General features: G+C 39.3%; 1 protein-coding gene and 1 pseudogene across 1 annotated transcript; both read left to right on the top strand.

Annotated features, from left to right (window-relative positions):
• Positions 1 to 1,425: 1,425 nt before the first annotated feature.
• Positions 1,426 to 12,452, top strand: LOC133727034 (uncharacterized; annotated as a pseudogene).
• Positions 12,453 to 16,941: 4,489 nt separating this feature from the next.
• Positions 16,942 to 18,905, top strand: LOC133726974 (protein kinase PINOID 2). The gene is made up of 2 exons (XM_062154604.1): positions 16,942 to 17,614; positions 17,815 to 18,905. The coding sequence occupies exons 1-2, from the start codon at positions 17,013 to 17,015 to the stop codon at positions 18,743 to 18,745; spliced, it is 1,533 nt and encodes a 510-aa protein (XP_062010588.1). The 5' UTR covers positions 16,942 to 17,012; the 3' UTR covers positions 18,746 to 18,905.
• Positions 18,906 to 23,042: the final 4,137 nt, after the last annotated feature.

The following is a 23,042-nucleotide window of genomic DNA, read 5'->3' as shown; positions in this document are numbered from 1 at the left end:
TAGCCTGCTAGTTCACCAGGGAGTTCTGGGAGCTCCGGCGGCTGCACCTCATGGATTAGTGTTATTGTTTCTCGGTTCATCTAAGGACATAGCATACAGTCATACACTGCTATACGATCCAGTTTAGAGGTCTTGGAGTGGGAGGTAAACATTATCTTGTTGTTATGGTGTTCCGGCAGGTCTAGGACTACTGGACTAAAGCTTGGCCCCAAAAGGGAAAAGGGCCGCCTCCGCACATACTAGGGACTCTTCTCCACTGTTGTTTGTTTGACTCGTTAGCCACGTCGAAGCAGCACACCAGCACCTTGGCATTAGAGATGAAAAACTTGGTGCCCGCAATTGCATAAGACATGAAGTGACCATAGTCAGATGGAAACTCAGGCAGTAGGGACCAAGTCCCCTATTTGGTGTCAAATACCTCAAATGAATCAGGAGGATAGTAAGAAAACTCATAATTGCATAGAGAGTAGATTTTGCCGGCCACCTCCACCGTCAACGGTTGGTGTTTCCCTTGGTTTAGAGTCCCATCCATTTTCACGATCCCCTTCTCGAGATGCTTGGTATCAAACACATAAGCTTCTCGACTGGAGCCACATCCACTCAAAGAGCGCCCAGGAGGGTTTTGTTTCAGGCTGCTGACGAAAACAATATGGGAGCCCAACACACCGCAACCCCCAAAAAATGGGAAGGTCATTTCCGCCCTTATAAGCTACTTAATTGTCTTAATTCTAATTTCATTTTGGATGATGACGATGAGAAGAGAAATCGCTGAGATTGATGGCGCGGACAACAAAAGCATCCCATTTCTCCTCGGGCTTATGAATGGACTGGTTAATTTCAAAGCTACAAAAGTAGAGGGACTTACGATAAAGCTCCTCCGCCTTCAAGCTCCTGCCGCACCGAACAAGAGTGCTATGATTCTTCTTCACCTTCCCACTGCTTGTTTTCACTTTCAAGTCTTTTTCACAGTGCCGAATCGTCTGAAGCTTATGCGGATGCCTGTGCCGCTTTTCTTCTTCTTTGCCAGAGCTTTTTAGGTTAAATGATTTTTTGTTCATGGCGTTTTTTCTTTGGTCGTTCTGATCTGGCACAATGATGCGGTTTAAGCGATAGTTTGGCCTTTAAATAGTCCTAATTACAATTGTATCAGAAACCTAATGACATTAGGAAATGATTCCTAGTCCAATTAGGTTTGGATGGTAATACTAATGGCCTCCAAGTCCTACAGACGACTGATTGTAAGATTTTGTGGACTTATAAATCTCTATTAGGAATGCAGCAACTTGCTTCTCTACCAGAAGAATAAGTAATTGGATTGAGTTACATTATTTCAGCTTATTAGCTCCTGCATTGAGGATACAATTATTGATCACTCATTGTATCGTAAGTAAACTCTTATGTACATGAACTAGGAAAGATAGGCCTATGACTATTGGGATTAGGAATGCCTTTATGGGAAGGTACCTATCCCAGTTGCCTATATAAAGAAAACATTGGTCCCTGCTCTAGCTATCAAGAAGCATACATTATTCTTTACCCATTGAAGATTGCATAAAAGGATAGCTCAGAGGAGAAACACCAAGAACGAACAACAAGATCAACCATGTCTACACCAGGTTAGTTTGTGTTCTTAACTTGAGTACATTATACATATGCATACATGTTAGATTTAAACTTATACTGATAACTAATGTATTTATGCCATGTTCATCTTTCTAATTCGTAATCCAACTATCCGGCTTTCGTTGTACTGAATGTTCATTCCAGCCTGGCATGCGACCCTTGTTTATGGATATTTTCTACAGCTCTAAATGGTTAGTAGGCAATGGTCGATCAATTGATTTTTGGCATGGTAATTGGCTTAATGGTTCTTAAAATTAATATTTTTCTTAAAATTATATACTTTATGAATAAAATTTATAGCTTTAGATATTAGATAATTTTTCATTATAGAGACATAATATATTCTTAACTTTAAAACTATAAGAAAAACCTGTGTTAATGTTCTCAAAAAGAAAAGAAAACAATTGAAAAAACATAACTTCCCAGCATGCAAGTTTCGAACCTGGGACCATCTGCAAAAACCATACATGCTTTGCCACCACACCAAGTCGACTGGCTAAGGTTTATTATGAACTCCAAGCTATTTATCATCTTTTTCATGTACATAAATAAATAAATAAATATAAAACTGAGTGGGGCACGGGACCCACTGGGTCCCCACGTGGCTCCGCCCCTGCTCCTTGTGCTTTAGATACCTTTGTTCACAATCTGCAAGGTTTACCGAATTTCCGTATTAGCTAAATTCTGGTGTGCTTGACAGATTTCATGCAAACGTGGTTTTTGCTGCATGGTTGCTATATTCATCAGTCTGTAACTATTTTAGCTCAGTACTCACTTTGAGTACTTTATTTCATTTTGTTCTCAGAGAGGTTTTGGTTATTGTCCCCCTCTCTCTTCTTGTGATTTTTTTTTCTTTTATTAATAAAATAAAATAGAGGGACGGGCGGTGGGTTCCTGGTTGCGATGACCCCCTTTCTTTTGAGATTGTGGGTGAGTGCCAGTCACCCCAAATCAGCTATCGCAGAGGAACTAATATCGTCTAATCCTCTATTTAATTAAAAAAAAAAACTTATATAGTTCTTTTGCTGGCCGTAGTGAAGACTTGAAGAGCTAGCGAGCAAGACCTAGTTGAGTTCTAGGGCACAACCTGTTCAACTTCGGAGGTTTCAAATTATGGATCCATCTCGAGATTAGTCAGAGTTGCCTAAACACCTATTGGATTCAGTTTTAGGGAGACTAGAGTTACTGGGAGATTATTTGCGATTTGTTGTAAATAATTATGGCTAATATCATGTAAATAGATGGAGAGTCATATATGTCTTTCACTATACATTAGTGATTGATAGGATTGTGAATAGGAGTAATTGACGTTGCTATTAAACGTTGCTTATTTGTATACATCATGTACTCCTATATAAACCCCCTCATGGTGAGATGAATAGACACAATCTGATTCTCTGTGTCCAAACTCTCTCTCTCTCTCTCAAAATTATTTTTGTTTTACAACACGTTATCAGCACGAAAACTCTAACCCAAGCCCTAGCCAGGAAAAACCCACCATGCTGCAGCCTGTTTGCACGCCCCGAAACCTCTTGATCGGGACCTCAGATCAAAATCTTTCCTTCATCAAAGTTGTTCATCTCTTCCTCTTCTATCTGTCCTCCAAATTTCAGCCCCATTGGAGTCGTTTTGAGACCTGTACACCATTCGAAGTAGGAGCTGTCCAGAAGAGGCAAATAGCTCTTGGATTGGCTGAGAAGACAACCTTCTCAGTTCTGCACACATAAGCTGAAGATTCATCCGTCCTTCATCAAGTAATGTTTTCCAAAACCTAATTTTATATTCATGCTTCTTGCTTATTGAGCCTATTGATTGAATATGAAAAATCACCATAATGCATGAACCCTAGCAAATCCTACATGATTTATTTACTTGGTATACGTATTTGTATATATTTGTTCATGTGTTTGAGATTGTTTGATTGGGAAAGAAAAGAGAAAAATTTATGGACTGCAACTATATATCTGTAGTACATGGTCCAATAGTACCAAATCAATATCAGTAACATCAATTCAACAAGAAAGAAAAAAAAACAGATTGTGCAGTTGCTGGGATTCGAACCCAGCTAAAATAGGTACCAACTCAACATGTTGTCCGCTGTACCACTATGGCAAGTTAGTATGTGTTAACACTATTTAGTATTAATTCTGCCAGAAGCAGATTTGAGGCCAATTAATTGGTGATTGATCAATCCGTGTTTTGTTTTTGATTGATTTTATCCAAAGCAATTACCATAGTAATTTATGCTCATTACCACAATCACTTCATTATCACATTGAGACAATTCTGAATTATTGCGTGAATTATGGAAGAATTATGGGCTTAATTTTTGGTTTCACATATTTGAATTATGCCATTACAATTCCTTATGCTAGAAGCATTATGGGCTAAATTATTACCCGATTATTACATAAACATTATGACAAAAGCATTTGCCCAATTTATTTATATGAAATGCCAGAAGCATTAATGAGATTTGAACCCATTTCCTCAGGTACTTAATGAACCAGAAGTTCACACATAAATATTGAACCAGAAGTTCATACATAAATATTGAACCAGAAGTTCACACGTATCGAACCCGTAGTTTCGATAACATTGAAAGGTTATGAATCTTTCCAAGTAGGCGCACCCAATTTGATGCGATGTCTAGGCAAGATACAATGAGGCTCTGTACTTAAGAGAGCATCACTCCACCCAAACCTCATACTCTTACCTGGTCGTATTTAATTGGAGTTACCAAAAGGGTTGAGTAATAACTTTTCATTTCTTGGCAGACCAGCTTGAGCCCAGCGGGCCCACTCTCCCTCTGCGGGACCTAGCAGCCCAGCAGGTCTCACACACCATTTGACTTATGCATGAAAGCCCGGGTCACTAGCCCGCAGACTAAGCCCGATAGGCTTCACTATCAAGCCCACTCCTTCTTTGGTCCAGCAGAATCAAATAAAAGGAAAAATGATTTGATATTGTAAATAGATTCACCATATTTAATATGTGTAATTAATTGTCAGAAGCATTTATTCACATAATTGTGTGATAATTAATATGTTATATTACTAGCATGCAATTAATATCTCAATTGATTTGTGATTTTTATTTATCCAATTTGTGAGATTATTTCAATTTGCTCAATTCAATGTTATTGTGTTACTTGTCTAAATTTTCGCACTAGAATATATGTGTAGAAAATGCAGGTACCTAATGAACTAGAAGTTCTAAATGAACCAGTAGTTCATACATATATCGAACTTGTAGTTTCGATAATGCCGTTTAAGAAACTTGAAGTTTCCTTCATAAATTCACCACACACGATAAAACCAGTAGATTTTACATGTCTAATCCGATTTTCCATACCATGTTATAGAACCTGAAGTTCTCATTACTTGCTTATGGATGATATTACCCAAAGCACTAATATTATTTGTTCCTTTCCTGTAAGAAATGTCAAATCTCAACATGTTTAACTTTGTTGCTTTGGAGGTCTCCAGAAGAAACTATCTGAAGTGTGTTTGGACCCAAAATGAACATTTTGGCCTGACAAGACATGTGTTGGAGAAATTGAGCCAATGTCAGTGGCTCAAGCTATATATTGTTGACAAGCTCGAAATATATGTTTAGAGGCTAAATAAAGCCTACTATGGAAGCATGGAAGCATGAAAAGTTAACTTTAGCACATTTTCCTACTTCGGCTAGGAGAAACCGAGCTAAACAAGGAAGGAGGGGCGGAAGACTAACCAAATGAAATCTAAATAAGCTAAAAATTTCCAGATTAATACTAGATATCTCAAGGATAATTTCTTATGAAGAGTTACAGAGCTAGTTTTGAGTGGAAGGCCTTCAAACAATCAGTCCAATTTTCTACAGAAGCAAAACTGGAAAACTGGACCTGTAAGAGGTCCAGCAGCATTTCCGGCCCAATTGCATGGAATAAAGCTCTGAAACTTTGTCAGGATGATCTACACTCATAGTGGAACATTTTTTATGAAGAAGTCGAAGGCTCATTCTGAAGTATTGGTGGAGAAATAATTGAAGGACTAAAGGGGAAGAAACTGACCTAAAACCAGCTCAACATTCATCATGTTCATGTTTCCTACCCACATGAAGAAAGCTAGATGCTTTTCTCTTTTTCCTTGGATATATTTTTCTTCTACAATCTCTTTAATAGATCATCATCACTTCCATGTTTCTGCACCTTCATGCTTTGCTTTCATTTCATCATTTCTCTATCTTTTCCATATTTTACAAATCACTTTCATACTCCACTTTCATTATTTTTCTTCCACTCATCATTTCACTCTTCTTTTTCTTCCCTATATAAACACCTTCTCCTCTCATTCTAGGGGGACATTCACAACATCAAAACATCTCTAAGATGATCTAAGTTCTCTCTAGAGCAACCTCTCTAAGAGCAACTCCTCTCCTTCTCTTTCTCTTACCGGTGATCACACTCCTAGTCCTAGTTTTCTCAGAAGCCGACTTTCAGTGCCACCAAACCCTCTGCCAACGTACTTCGGTCCTAGTCTCCTCGGGAGCCGACGGTAGTGCCGCAACCACAATGGTTACAGAACCAGCCAAGCAAGGGTAACGCCCTAGCAACCCAGCCAAGCTAAAGTCACGCTTTAGCAAGTTCTCCTCACTTCCCAGTGGTTCTCGCTCTGCTCGATCTATAACATCGAGTATCGATTGTGATTTTCAAGAAGCTCAGCAAAAGTCCTCGCCACGAGGCACAAAGAATCCCGCGACGAGGTTGGTGCTCTCCTCGTCTACAATCGCTCAACAGAAGTCATGTCAAGGGACACCCCCGACGACTGCACCCGACGGTGCTGGCACGCCCGCGCAAGAAAATGGACTGTTGACCAGCTGCAACAAAATTGGAGCCAAACAAAGTGAACTCAAGATGTGAAAATTCATCTGATTGCAAAGAAGATGAGATCAACAATCAATGCTAACAATGTCGTCATTGAGGCTTTTAATATGAGTGCCATAATTTTCGAAAATGAAACATATGGAGAAAACACTCCAAGTTGAGTATCTGATGAAGAGGATACACAGACTCTTTGGGTCGCTCTGGAAGAGCACTTTCACCATCAGATGACCATTTTCTTGCTTGAAGCAAGACATGATCGGCATAACGAAAATAGCCCATATGACCGTCTGCCACTTGGCCAAAGCCCAAGAGGCCACGTAATCAGGCTCCACGTGGCCAAAGCTCACGTGCTAGGAACCATGATGCCATAACTCAGCAAGCCCGAGTTGAAAGGAACACTGGTCCGGCCCACTGCCACCAGAATCAGCATGATCTTTGTTATCAATGTGGAGGAATTGACTGCTGGTCCCGCACCTGTTGTGCGATAGCCTAAGCAGTAGATGAGTATTACGCCGGTTGCGGAACTCGAAATACCAACTTTATTAAAGGGTCATTTTCTATCGATTCCACACTAGAGATCACGGATTTTCAGGCAGTTACTGAACATACCGAGGATTAGAACTCGAAGACATAGGTATAATTGGCCCCTTGTGCCATATCTATTTCATCTTAATGAATGAAACATCTTCGGATTTTGGTGATTTATGTTTTTCAATTATTTTGGATTATAGAAATGTGGTTATGTTCGAATATATTTAATTCAATAAACTTATTCATACATGTGATCCATTGAATTAAATAAATGAATAGGCATATTCTGTGGGGAAGTTTGTTGTCTGGTTAAAAGTGCTATTACACACACCATACTCCTAGATTGGAGATATTTTTCAAACTTATTGTCTATTCATACCTCTGTGACAACCGTATCAGGCCAATCCAACCTGATAGAGGGTTATGGCAAAACCCACTATATGTTGTCCAATGGTACTGAACCTACCATTAATGAGGCCTTATAATCTCCACGTTCCAGAAGAACGTTATTGAGTATTAAGGATATTCGAACCAACGGTTATCACGCTGAAACCATTGAGAAAAATGAGTGTAATATCTTTGCATAACCTCCAAAGTGTGTGGCCAGAAGCGTACATTGGAGAAATTGGAATATGTTAGCTAGAAGCTAACTAATTCAAGCAACTACTTGCTATGACATGACCGTTTGGGACACCCAGGTCAAAGTATGATGCACTGTATCCTCAATTCATCGCAGGTGCATCCCCTTCTGAATAAGGGTCTTGTATATAATGACACGCTATGCCATACTAGACCATCATATGCAAAGACACTCATACACCACCATTTTTCTGCACAGAATGCAAGGGAAATTTGTGGACATATATATCCAACCACCATGTGGACCAGTTAAATATTAATGGTTTTGGTTGATGTATCGACAAAGTGATCACATGTTACACTATTGTCCACAAGAAAACGCTGCTTTTGCTAAACTCTCACCCAGATCATGAAATTAAGGGTTCACCACTCGGATTATCCCATAAAGTCTATAAGACTTGATAATACCGGAGAGTTTACATCGAAGTCTTTCGATGATTATTGCATATCCCTTGGGATTGATGCTGAACATATAGTTCCCTATGTTCACACCCAAGATGGTCTCGCAAATAGAATCTTGGTAATGCGCACCAAGCTTCTAGTTTTTGCGTGGGGCTATGCAATCTTGCATGCAGCTATGTTGGTCCCGTTGAGGCCCACTGCTACACAACCTTACTCCGCGTTACAATTGGTGACTGGGTACGAACCTGATGTTTCGCACTTACGCGCATTTGGGTATGCAGTCCGCGTGCCAATTGTGTCGTCACAACGTACAAAATTGGGTCCTCAACAAAGGATGGGCGTGTATGTCGATTATAAATCTCATCCATTATGTGCTCTTTAGAGCCCTTGACAAGCGATCTCTTTACCGCTAGATTTGCGGATTGTCACTTTGATGAGACAGTCTTCCCGCCGTTAGGAGGAGATAAGAACGTCACCGTTCCTGATGAACGGCGTGAATTAACATGGAATGTCCCCACAATGTCTCATCTTGATCCCCAAACCGCATGAAAATACTGAAGTGCGAACAATTCTAGATCTATAAAGACACTTTCTCTGATCTAGCTAAAGTGACAAGATCACATATACCTGCTGCAAATGTGCCTGCAAGGATAGATGTCCATGTATGACATGTCGCCCCAGATGGACGAGGTACGACCATGGCGGCTAACCAGTCACATGTCCCTGCCCAGAAGCGAGGTAGACCACTAGGTTCTAAGGATTCTTATCCCCGGAAGAGGGTAAAACTGGCACCAACGAATCCACTAGACATCGCGATCTCAACTGATCCATCTCACGAGACAATTCCGGATTATGGGTCCGTCCTAGAAGAGACGACGTTGGAGGACGCTCTAACGTCTGAACCCACTCCCGAGAATAGAGAAATCTCGGTAAATTATGCATGCTTAAGTGAGATCTGTAATCGGAATGAGATTATCATCGATGATATATTTGTATTCGCAGTAGCTACCGAAATTATAAAGAGCGATGACATCGAACCTCGCTCCGTTGATGAATGTCAATGTAGAGACGACTGGCCAAAATGGAAAGAAGCAATCCAGGTCGAATTAGATTCCTTGACAAAGAGAAAGGTGTTTGGGCCTGTAGTTCCCACACCTCCCCATGTTAAACCTGTAGGATTTAAATGGGTATTTGTAAGGAAGCGTAATGAGAAAAATGAGATTGTGATACACAAGGCTCGTCTAGTGGCGCAATAATTTTCTCAACGCCCTGTGATTGATTACGAGGAGGCGTATTCTCCCGTAATGGACGTCATAACGTTCTGCTACCTTATCAGTTTGGTAGTTTTCCGAAAAACTGAATATGCAGCTTATGAATGTGGTCACAGCTTATCTCTATGGGGATCACGATACAGAGATATACATAAAAGTTCCTAAAGGACTTAATATACCCGATGCAAATAGTTCTAGACCACGGAACACGCTCTTCATTAGTTTTGAGGCGTTCACTTTATGGATTGAAACAATCTAGACGGAGGTGGTATAACCGTCTAAGTGAATATTTGGTCGGGATGGGATATGTGAATAATAAACTATGCCCATGAGTGTTTATTAAAGAAACAAGTTCCGAGTTTCCAATTATGATGGTCTATGTCAATGACATAAATTTGACTGATACTCCTGAAGAAATCAAGGAAACCGCAAAACACCTGAAGTCGGAATTTGAGATGAAAGGCCTTGGGAAACAAATTATTGTCTCGACCTGAAGTCTGAGGACAGTGCAGATGAAATTTTGGTCCATCAACCAAATTACATCTAGAAGATGTTAAGATGATTTAATGAGGATAAAAGCAAGCACACCCATGGTCGTCTGAAATCTAGAGAGAACCGTATCGTCCTGCAGATGATAACGAAGAGATATTGGTGCCAGAAGTCCCATATCTAAGTGCAATAGGCGCATTATTGTACTTGGCTCAATGCCCTAGATAGGACATCTCATTCGATGTGAACTTGTTAGCTAGTTATAGCTTTGCGCAAACACGCTGCCACTGAAATGGCATAAAAGACATTTTTCGCTACCTTAGAGGTACAACAGATATGGGCTTATTCTATCCCTACGCATCAAGGAATGGATCAAACCCCCTTGATCCTCAGAATGATGCTCGCCTTGTTGGATATGATGATATAGACTATCTATCAGACCCGCACAAGGCACGTTCTCAAACTGGTTATGTCTTTACCATTGAGAATACTGCAATTTCTTGGAGGTCTACGAAATAGACACTTGTTGCTACCTCTTCGAATCATGTTGAGATACTAGCTCTTCACAAAGCAGTATGTGAATGTACATGGCTAAAAGCCGTTACAAAGCATGTTCGAAGCACATGTGGAATGTATTCCACTACTGATGAACCAACCACTATCCACGAAGATAATGTTGCTTGTATTGAGCAAATAAAGACGGGTTTCATCAAATGAGACAACACCAAACATATTGCACTGAAGTTCTTATTTAATCAGCAACAACAGGAGCATCAGAAGATTGAAGTCAATCAGATTTGATCTGAAGATAATCGTGCAGACCTCTTTACCAAGTCACTACCAAAGTCTACATTCCATAAGCATGTTCAAGGTATTGGTCTACGTAAACTATCTGAATTACCTAACATGTAATTTTCAGGGGGAGTATCCCGAAGCATACACACTTGACCATCGTGTACTCTTTTTGTCCTTCGTCCAGGGTTATTTTGTCCCACTGGGTTTTGTTACCTGGCAAGGTTTTAACGAGGCACATCTTTAGCATGGTCACCCCACTTATACTACATCCTGAAGATGTTTTGATTTGACATATATGCATTTGCTCATCTTTTCCCTTCGACCACGGGTTTCTCCCACTGGGTTTACCGGGCAAGGTTTTGGTGTAGCAACTCTAATGCATACCTCTCGTAGACATACTATCTACTTATGATGCTGATAAGAAGACTTCACCTATCTCTGTTGTGATACGACTACTCCACATTCACGCGCGTTGTGCTCTTTTTCTCCTTCGACCAAGGTTGTTTTTCTCCCACAGGGTTTTTATTACTTGGCAAGGTTTTTGACGAGGCAACTTAGAAGCGCTCAGCCTAGGCAACACTATTGACATGAAATATCCAAGGGAGAGTGTTGTAAATAATTATGGCTAATATCATGTAAATAGATGGAGAGTCATATATGCCTTTCACTATAGATTAGTGATTGATAGAATTGTGAATAGGAGTAATTGACGTTGCTATTAAACGTTGCCTATTTGTATACATCATGTACTCCTATATAAACCCCCTCATGGTGAGATGAATAGACACAATCTGATTCTCTGTGTCCAAACTCTCTCTCTCTCAAAATTATTTCTGTTTTACAACACGATTTAGTATTGTCTGTAGATCATGGTATTGGGTAGCAAAGGATAATAAAAACAAACTCGCTACAAGGCAGTGTTGCCATCCTCCTCCAATGCTCTTGATTAATACTGACAAAGAAGATACATGGAAGGTCTACAACGTCATGGATAATAAGCTTCTTGATTTGCAATTAAGATTTAAGAGTGCCAAATACTCGATTTTGTGGGTCTTCAAAAGGATGGTTGATATTCGTGGAGAACGACTATGCAGTAACTCTTGTAAATCCATTCTTTAGGGTTAGAGGGAGGAGAGAGAAACAAAATTCAATTATCCACCTTCCTCCATTGTTGCCACCTAGAGAGACAGACAAATTTTATCGTGAACACTTTGATTATTATGTTTACAAGGCTATAATTTCAGCAGATCCGATACTAAATACAAAGGAGTGCATTGTTGTCGTCGTAACTCAGCCCTTCTGGCAGTTGGCTTTTATTAGACTCGGGAAAGACTCAACTTGGACTTATGTTGACGGACGTTACCGTGCTCGTGGATTTGATGAAGTTGTTTTTCTTGAAGATAAGTTTTATGGTGTACGTTCAATCTGATAGCAGAGTTTTATCTTTAAAGGTTGACACTCATGTTCACTCCAACCTAAAATTTGCTGCACGCCGCATTGAAACAGACTATTGGTACAAGAGTTATCTAGTGTATTCAGTTGAGAAAGAATTGTTGTTAGTTCATAGGCATTTTGAGGATGCGAGACGTACAGTGAAATTTGTAGTTTATAAACTGAATTTCAATAACCGTAAGTTGACTGAGATAAACACTTTAGGTGATGTTGCTCTCTTTGTGGGTGATAACTCTACATTTTCAGTGTTGGCGTCAAGCTTTCGAGGATGTCTACCAAATTGCATATACTTTACCCATGACAGTAATACGATAAAAGTACACTTGGGGCCTGATGGTCCTCGTGATTTTGGCGTGTATGATGTCGAATATAGAAGTTTTTAAACGTTGACACCACACACGTTTCAACTCTTGTCAAGATGAGCAAGCAACCGCCAATTTGGATTTTGCCAACGTTTCAGCTGTAAGCTCAAGAGTAGCTTCTTTTTGGATATCTTTTCATTCTTGATTAATTTGTCAAATTCTCGAATTATAAGCTAGTTGATTATGTATCTTTCTTGTTTTTATCTTTTGGTTGTGCTATTGGTTTCCTTGATCAATGAAAGAATGTCCATTGTATTAAAAACAAAGCTGCACACCAAATTGTGCTTTTTGGGCTGCAGTTGGTTGGTTAATTTTGAGTTGGTGGAGTCTGATTCCACCATAGCTCTTACTATGGCAAGTGCATGGTGTGATGTTTCCTAGTTCAATTAGGAATATAAATCTTTAGGTAATACATATTGTATGAGATGCTTATTAATTACAACTAACTACATGAATTTACGGAATCCACAATGGCACGACAGACAACATGATGTTATTACTATCGCAGTTGACTTCTGATTATAATGTTAGATAGCAGTTCAAATGTTACAAAACTTTAAAATAAAAAAGATCGTGAGTAGCATAAGATAGGCCAACCATGTCTGGAGTTGTTTCGGAGTTGAGCAATGAAGACGCTAGTTTAATACCTATGTGTGTATTCCACCTTAGTGATAGAAGTTGACAAACCATTAAGGTGGAATTCATTCTTCAACAATTTGATCGGTAAAAGCCAGATAGCATCCAAATAAGGAGCGTATGCCAAGACATATACAGAATTACTAAAGTTCTATGTGCCTGTTCCTTCATCGATTCAAAAGCCATATGAGATGCTCAATATGTGCCTCCACTTATATCAATATGAAAAACTAAAAAGCCACCGTTCCATGTATTTTTAGCAACTCTCCCCCTTTCTTTGGCTACGTTTGATAATATCCAAGGTTAATTTAGGTCAAAACCTAACTAATTTAAGCCTAAAAGACTTTTCAAAAAAAAAAAAAAAAAACCCTAAAGGTATATATATGGAATACCAACACTTAGGCATGAAGACAAAATGAACGTTACTATGTTAGCTTGCACCCCATGACTAGGAGCTGCCCATTCTGATATGTCTCACACGATAACTATATCCAAGACATAAAAAGATCAAATGCAGTTCCTCAGAGTGTAATGTATCCAATTTTTTCCTGAAAATCTATTCACTTGCACTGAAACTGATGAATACCAACAAATACATAAAACTTTTGTTAAGAAACCACTGGGTTCATAAATTTTTTAGATTCATATCATACAATTGTGTATATATACACTGTGATGTGGGGTTGTCAGATTGGCCATGTTTTGCTCTGGGTTAATTATGATCTGTTACATTATTGGAGGAGTGGAAGTTCTGTTTAGACAGTGATATATGATATTGCTAGTTTCCATCTCCTCATTTTGTCCATTTTTCTTCATGAACACCCTTTTTTCATGTCAATCCTTAATCAAATGTTATATCTAAATTTCTAGTTTATGTAATTTGGACCACAATGAAGTTTTGATATTCCATTTTCTTACATAGCCTTTGCTGGATACATGATTAAAGAAATGAATGAAACTTTTCTTTTTCTCTTTCAATATGATCATTTGCAATGATGCAGTATTTTGGCCCCATCCAAGATCCTATAATTCAAATCCAACTTTCATGCAATACAGAACATAACCAAACCAGTAAACAGAAAAAATGAATTCTACCAACCTGTTTTCTAAGAGATTTTTGGTTCAATCAAAAGAAATTGAAATAAAAATCAAAACAAAAGTTGTTGTATATCTTTAAGAGTGAGGGGAGAAGAATGCATGGGGCAAGTGATGGAGCTTTGAGCCTTCATATATATATATATATGCCATTCTGCAACCCTGCAATTCTTGCCAAGTCTGTTGCCTGAAACTGAAACCAAAAACTGAAAGCGATAAGATCCTGCTGAGAAAAGTGAAGAATTGAAAGGTAGAATTATAGAAAGGGGTGACAATTGGTTTTAGGATATGAAATGTGCAGAGGGAAAAATTCAATGTGTTTCTGAAAAGGTCCAAAGTCCAATCAAATAGGCAGGAATGACAAGATTTGGTGTCATCCAATATTCACTTCATCAATCAAACCCATATTGCTTTTCTCTCATTTCTTTGATAGAAGTTTTGTGATCAATAATGATATGAAATGATCTGTGCTCATTAAGGTCCCACAAGATCAGCACCATGGTCTATGGAATGGGGTAGTGAGCAACAAGAAGTCCAGAACCACAGTGATTGGGTGATCTTTGTTGTCTGATCTAAAGCTGAAAAGTGGAATATGGTGGGGGGATTGATGAAATCCAAGATTGTGCATAACTAAATGGGGATATCCAACTAAATACAAAAATTAGTACTTAAAGAAAACTAATTACTATCCTATAGTCTTGTTATGTCACAGTAGCCGCCCCCTCGAGAGGGATAGAGCCAAACAGAGCGAAAAGAGTTCTTCATGAAACGGGAAATGAATACTATTAGCCCCACATAAGGTTTGTAAATAAGTGATTGTCTGATAATGAGCAAGAAATATTCACCTATCTTAAGATGCATGAACTATAATTCAGCAGTCCGATAATAGTCTGCTATAAGAATACAATACTTGTAGTACTAATCACACAAATTACCCTAAAATGGGTCATTCATTTAAGACTGAGTTGCATTACTTTGGACCCAATACAGGTCCCCTACAATGTCCATACATGGTTTCACATGCTTGACAAGAATATCATAAAAGAAAGAAGAAGAAGAGATATAAAGGGAGCACCTCCCCAAAGAGTGAGGTGGATATGAATTTGGGGCACGGGTTTTCGGTGCACCCACCCCCGGCCCACCAGGCCTTTGATCCCCGCCTTTCCTCAGATTCATGTGGGCCACGGTTGTCCCCTTAATTTACCAAAAGCCCCCTCACTTTTTGAAGTAACTACCATTCGTTCTTTACGGTGGCAATTTGACTGGCCGATGAACTGAGACCGAGATAAAAGAAAAGGACGCTGGACTGGTTGGCACGACATGTCGTTTAAGGTAAGCGTGGGTTTGGATAATTGCAACTTTATCACTTTTTACAACGATGGTTTTCTTGAGAAACGGAGTAGGAGCTTTTAACAGGAAAGAACCAACCCTTTTTGACTGCATCTATGGAAATTCACATGTATTGAGGGAAAATAACGAAACCGCCACGGCCGAAGAACCGTAGTGGTGTTCGGGTAAATCGACACAATGCTACATATACGATCATTAACATGTTTAATTGGTATTTGAACAAATCTTTAAATCAGTACGTGTATTGACTATCAAAATATACGTTCATTCATATTTCGTATCTTAAAGTTAATTGAAATCTTCATTTTGACTGATAGAGAAATATTATAACTTAATCTTGACATATCTTTCTTTCATATATCATTTTAACCATGAACTCGATCTAGAATTTCCCTGCTAGAAACAGAAATACGTGTACATCTCCACGATTCACGAACAAGTACTAGTGCGATTCTTAGACAGAAATATCATATATATTCTTCCATCGAAGACTTTTACATAAGAAGTTGACAAGGTGCTAAACTACACCAAATAAAAATCAAAAATCTGGGCAAGATAAGGTAGAAAACTGAGTTACAGGTTACAATGCCTGGTTTTGGATCTTTTATATGATGAAAGATGCGTCACCATTTTTATTTTGGAAGTCACTTTTGAAAACAAAGCATAGTGGTTGTGTCAGCTGAGATGCATGCCTAGAATATCCATCGAACTAAAAGCTCTTTATTTTGTTGCAGTCTTTTGCTTGGTTGAGTAGTAATCTTACACCAGAACAAAAATCCAGTATGGACTGCACTACTTACTGTGCACCTAAAAGTGTTTCATTTCTGTGTGCAGATAAAATTAATTTTAGGACCAAAATAGCAAATCCTCTGAATCCTTTCTACTTTTTGTGGAAGAGCCTCACATGATTCATCCAGAAAGTAAAAACGATGGCATTGCTGTAAAAGTTTGTGGTAGTGGAGGCACAGTAATTGGTACGTACCAGCAAATTTTCCTTTAACTACCTCTCTATAATTAGTGTAATTTGTTCTGCAAGTGTTCCAATTTTGCACAAGTAGCCTCTAGCTTAGACCCCCTTCATTGTATTGGAGTTTCGAATGAAAAATCGAAATTGTTTTGAGGTATTTAGCAAGGATGAACAAGACTATTGGCAATGTTGGTAATGTTATCAACATTAAAATGAGATTTAAGACGTGATATTTTTATAAGAAAAGTCGTATGACATAAAAGGTGACGAGCAACTTAAATTGAAGCACACACTAACTAATTAAATACCAAAATGTAGCCATCCTAAATTCCTAATGTAGAAGAGTAAAAATGTCATTTACCATCTCTATTAGGCTATTAGCAAAAGCAAGAGTTTGTAACTACCAAACAAAGTAGTTAGGGTGCTAATTCCCACAAGCTCCTCTTATAAAAACCCTCTCATAAAGCAAAGCAACAGAGCTTCAGAAAACATATACATGCTTTCTTCTCCGCATTTTCTCAAACACTTCTACAATGGCAGCAATAACAAGTACTGAATCATCCGACTATGACAGTAGCTCTTCCTCCATAACCATGCCGGACTCTAGCCGTAGCTGGATGAGCAACCTCAGCTTCAGCAGCCGGCGCCGGAGCTCCGTCTCCGTCTGTTCCTCCGCCACTTCTGAGGCCTCCCAACTCAGCTCAGCTCACAAGCCGCACAAGGCGAACCAAGCTGCATGGGAAGCCATGAGGCGGCTCCGGAGCTCCAAAGGCCGAGTTGGTCTCGACCATTTCCGGCTCCTCCGCCGCCTCGGCAGCGGCGACATAGGCAATGTGTACCTTTGCCAGATAAGGAACCCCACTGCCGCCGTGGCGGGGCTGCCTAAGCAGCCGCAGTGCTTCTACGCCATGAAAGTGGTGGACAGAGAAGCACTTGCAATAAGGAACAAATTGCATAGAGCTGAAATGGAGAAGGAGATTTTAGACATGCTTGACCACCCATTTTTACCAACCCTGTATGCTGACTTTGATGCTTCTCACTACTCCTGCTTGGTTATGGAATTTTGCCCCGGCGGTGACTTGTATGCTGCCCGTCAACGCCTGCCCGGAAAGCGCTTCAGTATCTCATCTGCTAGGTACGTAATTTAGGTAATTATGTATAAAACAACGTCGTTTTAAAACTTTATTATTTTAAGCATTCATTTAGCTCGAAATACATCTTATTGGTAAACTACTAGTGCATTACTAATTAGTTAACTTTTTGAAGAAGCATTAACTTGTTCTAATTAAATGTGTGATTTTGTTACTGATCTTGTGCTTATGTTGAAAATGACAGGTTTTATGCTGCAGAGACACTTCTAGCTCTCGAGTATCTGCATATGATGGGCATTGTTTACAGAGATTTGAAGCCTGAAAATGTGCTAGTTAGAGAGGACGGTCACATAATGCTTTCGGATTTCGATCTGTCTCTTAAATGCGACGTCGTTCCAAAGTTGCTGAGGCGTAAATTGGACTTGGAATCCAACACTGAAAAGATTGTAAAGAGCTCATCTATGCCATCTTGTGCAGCTCCCATGCAGCCTGTCCTCTCTTGCATTTTTTCAGCCTCCACCAAGAAAAAGAGAGCCACAGTCACAACAATAACAGAACATGTTGGTGATAGTGATGATCAAGGTGTTAATCAATTAGTACTTGATCCGGAATTGGTAGCGGAGCCAATCCATGCCCGGTCCAAGTCATTTGTTGGAACACACGAGTACTTAGCACCGGAGGTGATCTCAGGACAAGGCCATGGGAGTGCAGTTGATTGGTGGACATTTGGGGTGTTCTTGTATGAAATGTTATATGGGAGGACACCTTTCAAAGGTGAAAACAATGAGAAAACCCTCATCAATATTCTTAAGCAGCCATTGAGCTTTCCAAAGCTAGTGCTTAATGATAATAGGGTTACTAATAGTAGCAGCAGCAAAGAGTTTGAGGCAGAAATGGCCAAAGTGCAAGACCTTATAAGCAAGCTTTTGGTGAAGAATCCCAAGAAGAGAATAGGAAGCTTGAAGGGTTCTGTTGAGATCAAAAGGCATGAGTTCTTTAAGGGTGTGAATTGGGCTTTGATTAGATCAGTTAGGCCTCCTCAAGTTCCTGCTAGCCATGATCATTTGCATAAGATTAGGACTAGTAGTAATAGAGGTAATTATTTACCTAAGTTGAGCAAGAAAGAGAGGGATGAACCATACCAGATCCCTCATCATCATATTGACTATTTCTAATTGCTTAGATATTTATGTATTATGAATGTGAATAGCTAGGTAAAACAGAAAGTATGCCAATTACTTATCATCACGCTTGACATCAAAGAATTAAGAATTTATTTCCTCTGTTTTCCTACTAATTATATATTAATGAGAAGGGCTTTATGTTTTTTGTTTTTGACCAAGTGTTAGATTCTTTGTCTATGTATCGTTGTATTGTATGATATTGAATAGTGAAATTTGTGTATAGGTGTAAAAGTAGATGGATGAAGGGATGATCCCCATAATTGTCCCAATGTGATTTTCATGAGAACTCCATGAAGTCATGTGAGTACAATAATTACTCTTGTCATGATGGAAAAAATTATAATAAAAAGAAATTGATATCATCTTTTTATAAAAATTGAAATGGTCTGCTTTATGCATATGGGCAACTTTGATGGCCACTCCTCACATTCACATGCTCTTTCTTCACCAAGAAAAGAACTAAAGAAATCATCATGCTTCATTTGCTTCTTTTTGTTCTTCTAATGTTTTTGTTCATTCATGGAAAAAAGTCCTTTTCTCCTTTCAACCTTTATTCATAGTTGAGAGATTCCAATAGAGTAACCCATTTTCAATAATTTTCCAACCAGGGCTCCATTGGATTCAAATGAACCTTTTGTTTTGTAGTGAGATCGAAAAGATCCTTTAGTATAATATCAGACCCTAGCTATATGCATATCGATCAAACTTTCCATGATGGAGTGATATTATTTGTATATATATGCAGGCACTGAGTCGTCACTGACCCAACTCAAGCATGCGTAGTAGAAATTAAGGCATTTGATCATTACGTGTTTGTGTATCAGTTTAATCATAATCCGCAACGTCGGGTGGTACAGTCTAATATATAAATCCTTATACATGTATGATATCACAGTAAGATGTCAGTGTACTTTTGGCTTTTGATAGCTAGCTAGAGTTCCAATGGAGGAAGTCAACGATATATATATATGCAGGAAAGGTCAACAGAGGTTTCAAGAGCTGCCCATTTTGTCCATACCATTGATGGAAACTCCGACTGATCGATCTAGTTTGCAGAAGCACGCGTGAGGCTTCTTCCCCACTCATCACGTACGAAAGGGATAGCCCTATCTACGTGTTACAGAGAATAAATATATACGTACATACGTACGTACGTATATGTCGAGCTAATACTTGTGTCAGCAATAGGGAAGCTATCATTAATTTATCATGCACATGCATCAGAAACCAAAACTTCTTTTCTGCAATTTGTTTTTGGGTTTCCCTAGCTACAGGCCGTTTAAGTGGTCGAATTTCAAGCCAATCTGTGGTACCAATTGCAAGACCAGTACGTACTTAGCTAGGGCATCATCAACAAGACAACAACCTCTTTAGATAAAATTGTAGAGGGTAGAGCATGGTGATCGATCAAAGCTTGTCCACATCTTATATCATTCATGGTGATCATCTCCTTTATATTCTTCTGATAAGCTAAAGCGTATCTATCCAGAAACATGAAAACAGCCAAGTTTTGATGATGTCCAAACGAGTTTAGATGAACTCGTCGGAACTACTCTTATTCACGTACATTCTACATTGTAATTTTATAGTTCGGACTACAAAAATTAATGTTCTCTTAATAAATGTATTTTTTTTTTTAACGGAGTATGTGAATATTGTTTCGATGTCTCGATTGGAAACTATTCTATACACTGACGGTGTAAATGACCCAACACTTATAAGATGATCTCAACCCTCCTCAATTGGCATATTTTATTTTCTTTCGAAAGTGATTGAGACTTGCTCATCAATGCAATTAGTAGCTTAAATGCCATTAATTATTGGGTCCGGATCAAGGGACACCATATTTTACACAACTTTTTACACCTCTTGTGAACCATTAGATTTTAAAAAGTTTAATGCTCCGGATTTGTTATTTGAATGATGTCAATACAACACTAAGTGATGTAAAAAATGACATGACATTACATATCTCTAATATCATATATAATTCCTATAAAGGATGTGGATTACAATGATTAATTAAAACAAGAATTATTATACAAATTTGTTGTTTTGCATTATACTACTCACCACTTTCCTTTAGCCAACACATCATTACTTTGACTAGACAAGCTGCCTTTACTCATGGCTTTCCCTCCTCCAAAGAATCATATAATTCAGAAATCATTTAACAATTCCAAAAACATTTTGTTGCTTATCATTTTAGCTTTTTGATGATAAGACCAAAAATGATGTAGCTTATTTTGTCTTTTTTTTTTTTCTTTTTTTTTTTGTTACATTAATCCAACAATCTTAGCCAGCACACATGATCGGACTAAGAGTTTTACCTTCGATTTGAAGGCATTAGGGATGTGGGACTAAAATGAAGAATAATTTTGTGGGGTACTAAAATATTACCTGTTAGCAGCCAACCCCAAAAGTTATAGAATTATTATTCATTTAAGGCAATTATGATTGCGATTATTAATAACAATTATAATGTTTCTTTTGTTAATTTGGATGTAGAGCATCATCAGATCAGATCAGATGGTCATCTCAAGTATCTTAAAAAGCATATGATGACCAGAGGATCCAAATACTAATTTGATATGGATTTTGATACATAATACTCCTTGTTCCACATGACAATAGTTAGTTTTTATCAATTCTTTCGAACTAGCTAGTACTGCTTTCGTTATACTTTTAAAACTTCTATCATGTTTGTAAATCAATTTTTCACAGTGTCGTGATATATATCTTATGTGAGACACATTCTGTAGTGAGTAGTCCTAAATCTTAATATGGCTTCAAAATGAAACCTTACAGTAGGCCAATCTCCCCAGATTTGTTTTTGGGTCCATACAAGTTGGGTTATCTGGTGTCCCACTCACACACTTGGTTTTTGCTCTTTGGGCAATTGAATGAATAGATTATTAACCAAAGGGGAACCAGCCCAGAGGGTGCTGAGCGTACTAGATTTTGGCATGTGCCTTAAGCTTAGAAAACTAACGTCCTAATCATGATGCTAATGTGATCTTAATTTAGCTCTGAGAGAACAATATGTAGCTATTTTTCTTTCCCAATTTCCAAGTTCAGAGGCTACTTTTTCAAGGAATATATAGAGAAAAGCTTGAATAAACAAATGGAGCTAGCTATAGCTCCCTGCATATGTTTGGGCCAATTTTTCCACACCAATATGTTTATGATTAGAAAGTCACAGCTAAACTCAACCGTGTACATTACAACCTACCAAAATTAAGACTTTTCTTGAATAAAAAAATCAAGTACAAAAGTTGTCGACTTTTGCTCTGCTAGGGTTTCCTCCCCGAAAGACTGATCGAGTTTAGCGCAGCGATGGCAGCAAAGGGTGCGGCGGTGTCTCTTGCCTTTTCGGAGGAGGCAGTAGTGAACCTGGTGGGAGGCGGGGATGTGATCTCCGATCCGTTTTTTTACCTGTGTGGGCGTTTGCTGATCAAGAAACCGGTGGTTATCCCATCGTTCTCGGCAGTGATGACCGGAGTGTGGCGGCTGAAAGAGAGGGTTTTGATCCGTGAAGAGGAGGGAGGGATCTTCGTGTTCCAATTTAAGGAGCAGGAGGTGAAGCACCGTGTTCTTCACGGTGACCCATGGTATTACAGCAACTCGATGCTATTGTTGGCTGATTATGACAGTGTTGGGGCTTTAGCTGAGGCTCCTCTGCATTTTCTAGAGGTGTGGGTGGCGGTGACAGGAGTCACAGGACTGAGAGTGGCTATGCGCAATGTGCAGGCTCTCACCTAGATTGGCAACTTGCTAGGTACTTTCGTGAAGGTTGATCATGTGGCGGTGCAACGTAAGGAGACTACCCAAAGGATCCAGTTAGTCCATGATGTGCGCCAACGAGTCTGAGCTCGGCGGACGATCTGTTTCTCGTCTGAGGTTTCGGTGGACCTGGAATTCCGCTATGAAAAGTGCAGGGGAATATGTAAGGGTTGTGGTTTCTTCACTCATGGTGGAGGGGCATGCGACTAGATGTTGGTGAAGGATGCGGCGGTGTCGTCGCAAGCGCTGCAAAAGGAGGCGGTGTTTCCATCCATTGCTACGGTGGAAATCCCGCAGTCGTCTCTTGCTCTGGTGGAGGCGTTGCAATCAGGCTCAGTGGATGTGCCAACGTTGGGATCTGAGGCAGTACAGGTGACCGAGCTAAGGCAGGAAGCGGCGGGGATGGAGCTGAACTCGCAAGTGGCTGTCCCGAGTTTTTTGGCGGGAAACCCTAATTTCAAATTAGGGTTGACCGCTGGGGCCGGGTTGACCAATTTGAGAGTTG

Source organism: Rosa rugosa, chromosome 1, assembly GCF_958449725.1.
Source record: "Rosa rugosa chromosome 1, drRosRugo1.1, whole genome shotgun sequence".
Classification (NCBI taxonomy): Eukaryota; Viridiplantae; Streptophyta; class Magnoliopsida; order Rosales; family Rosaceae; genus Rosa; species Rosa rugosa.
This window is presented reverse-complemented; position numbering and strand designations above follow the sequence as displayed.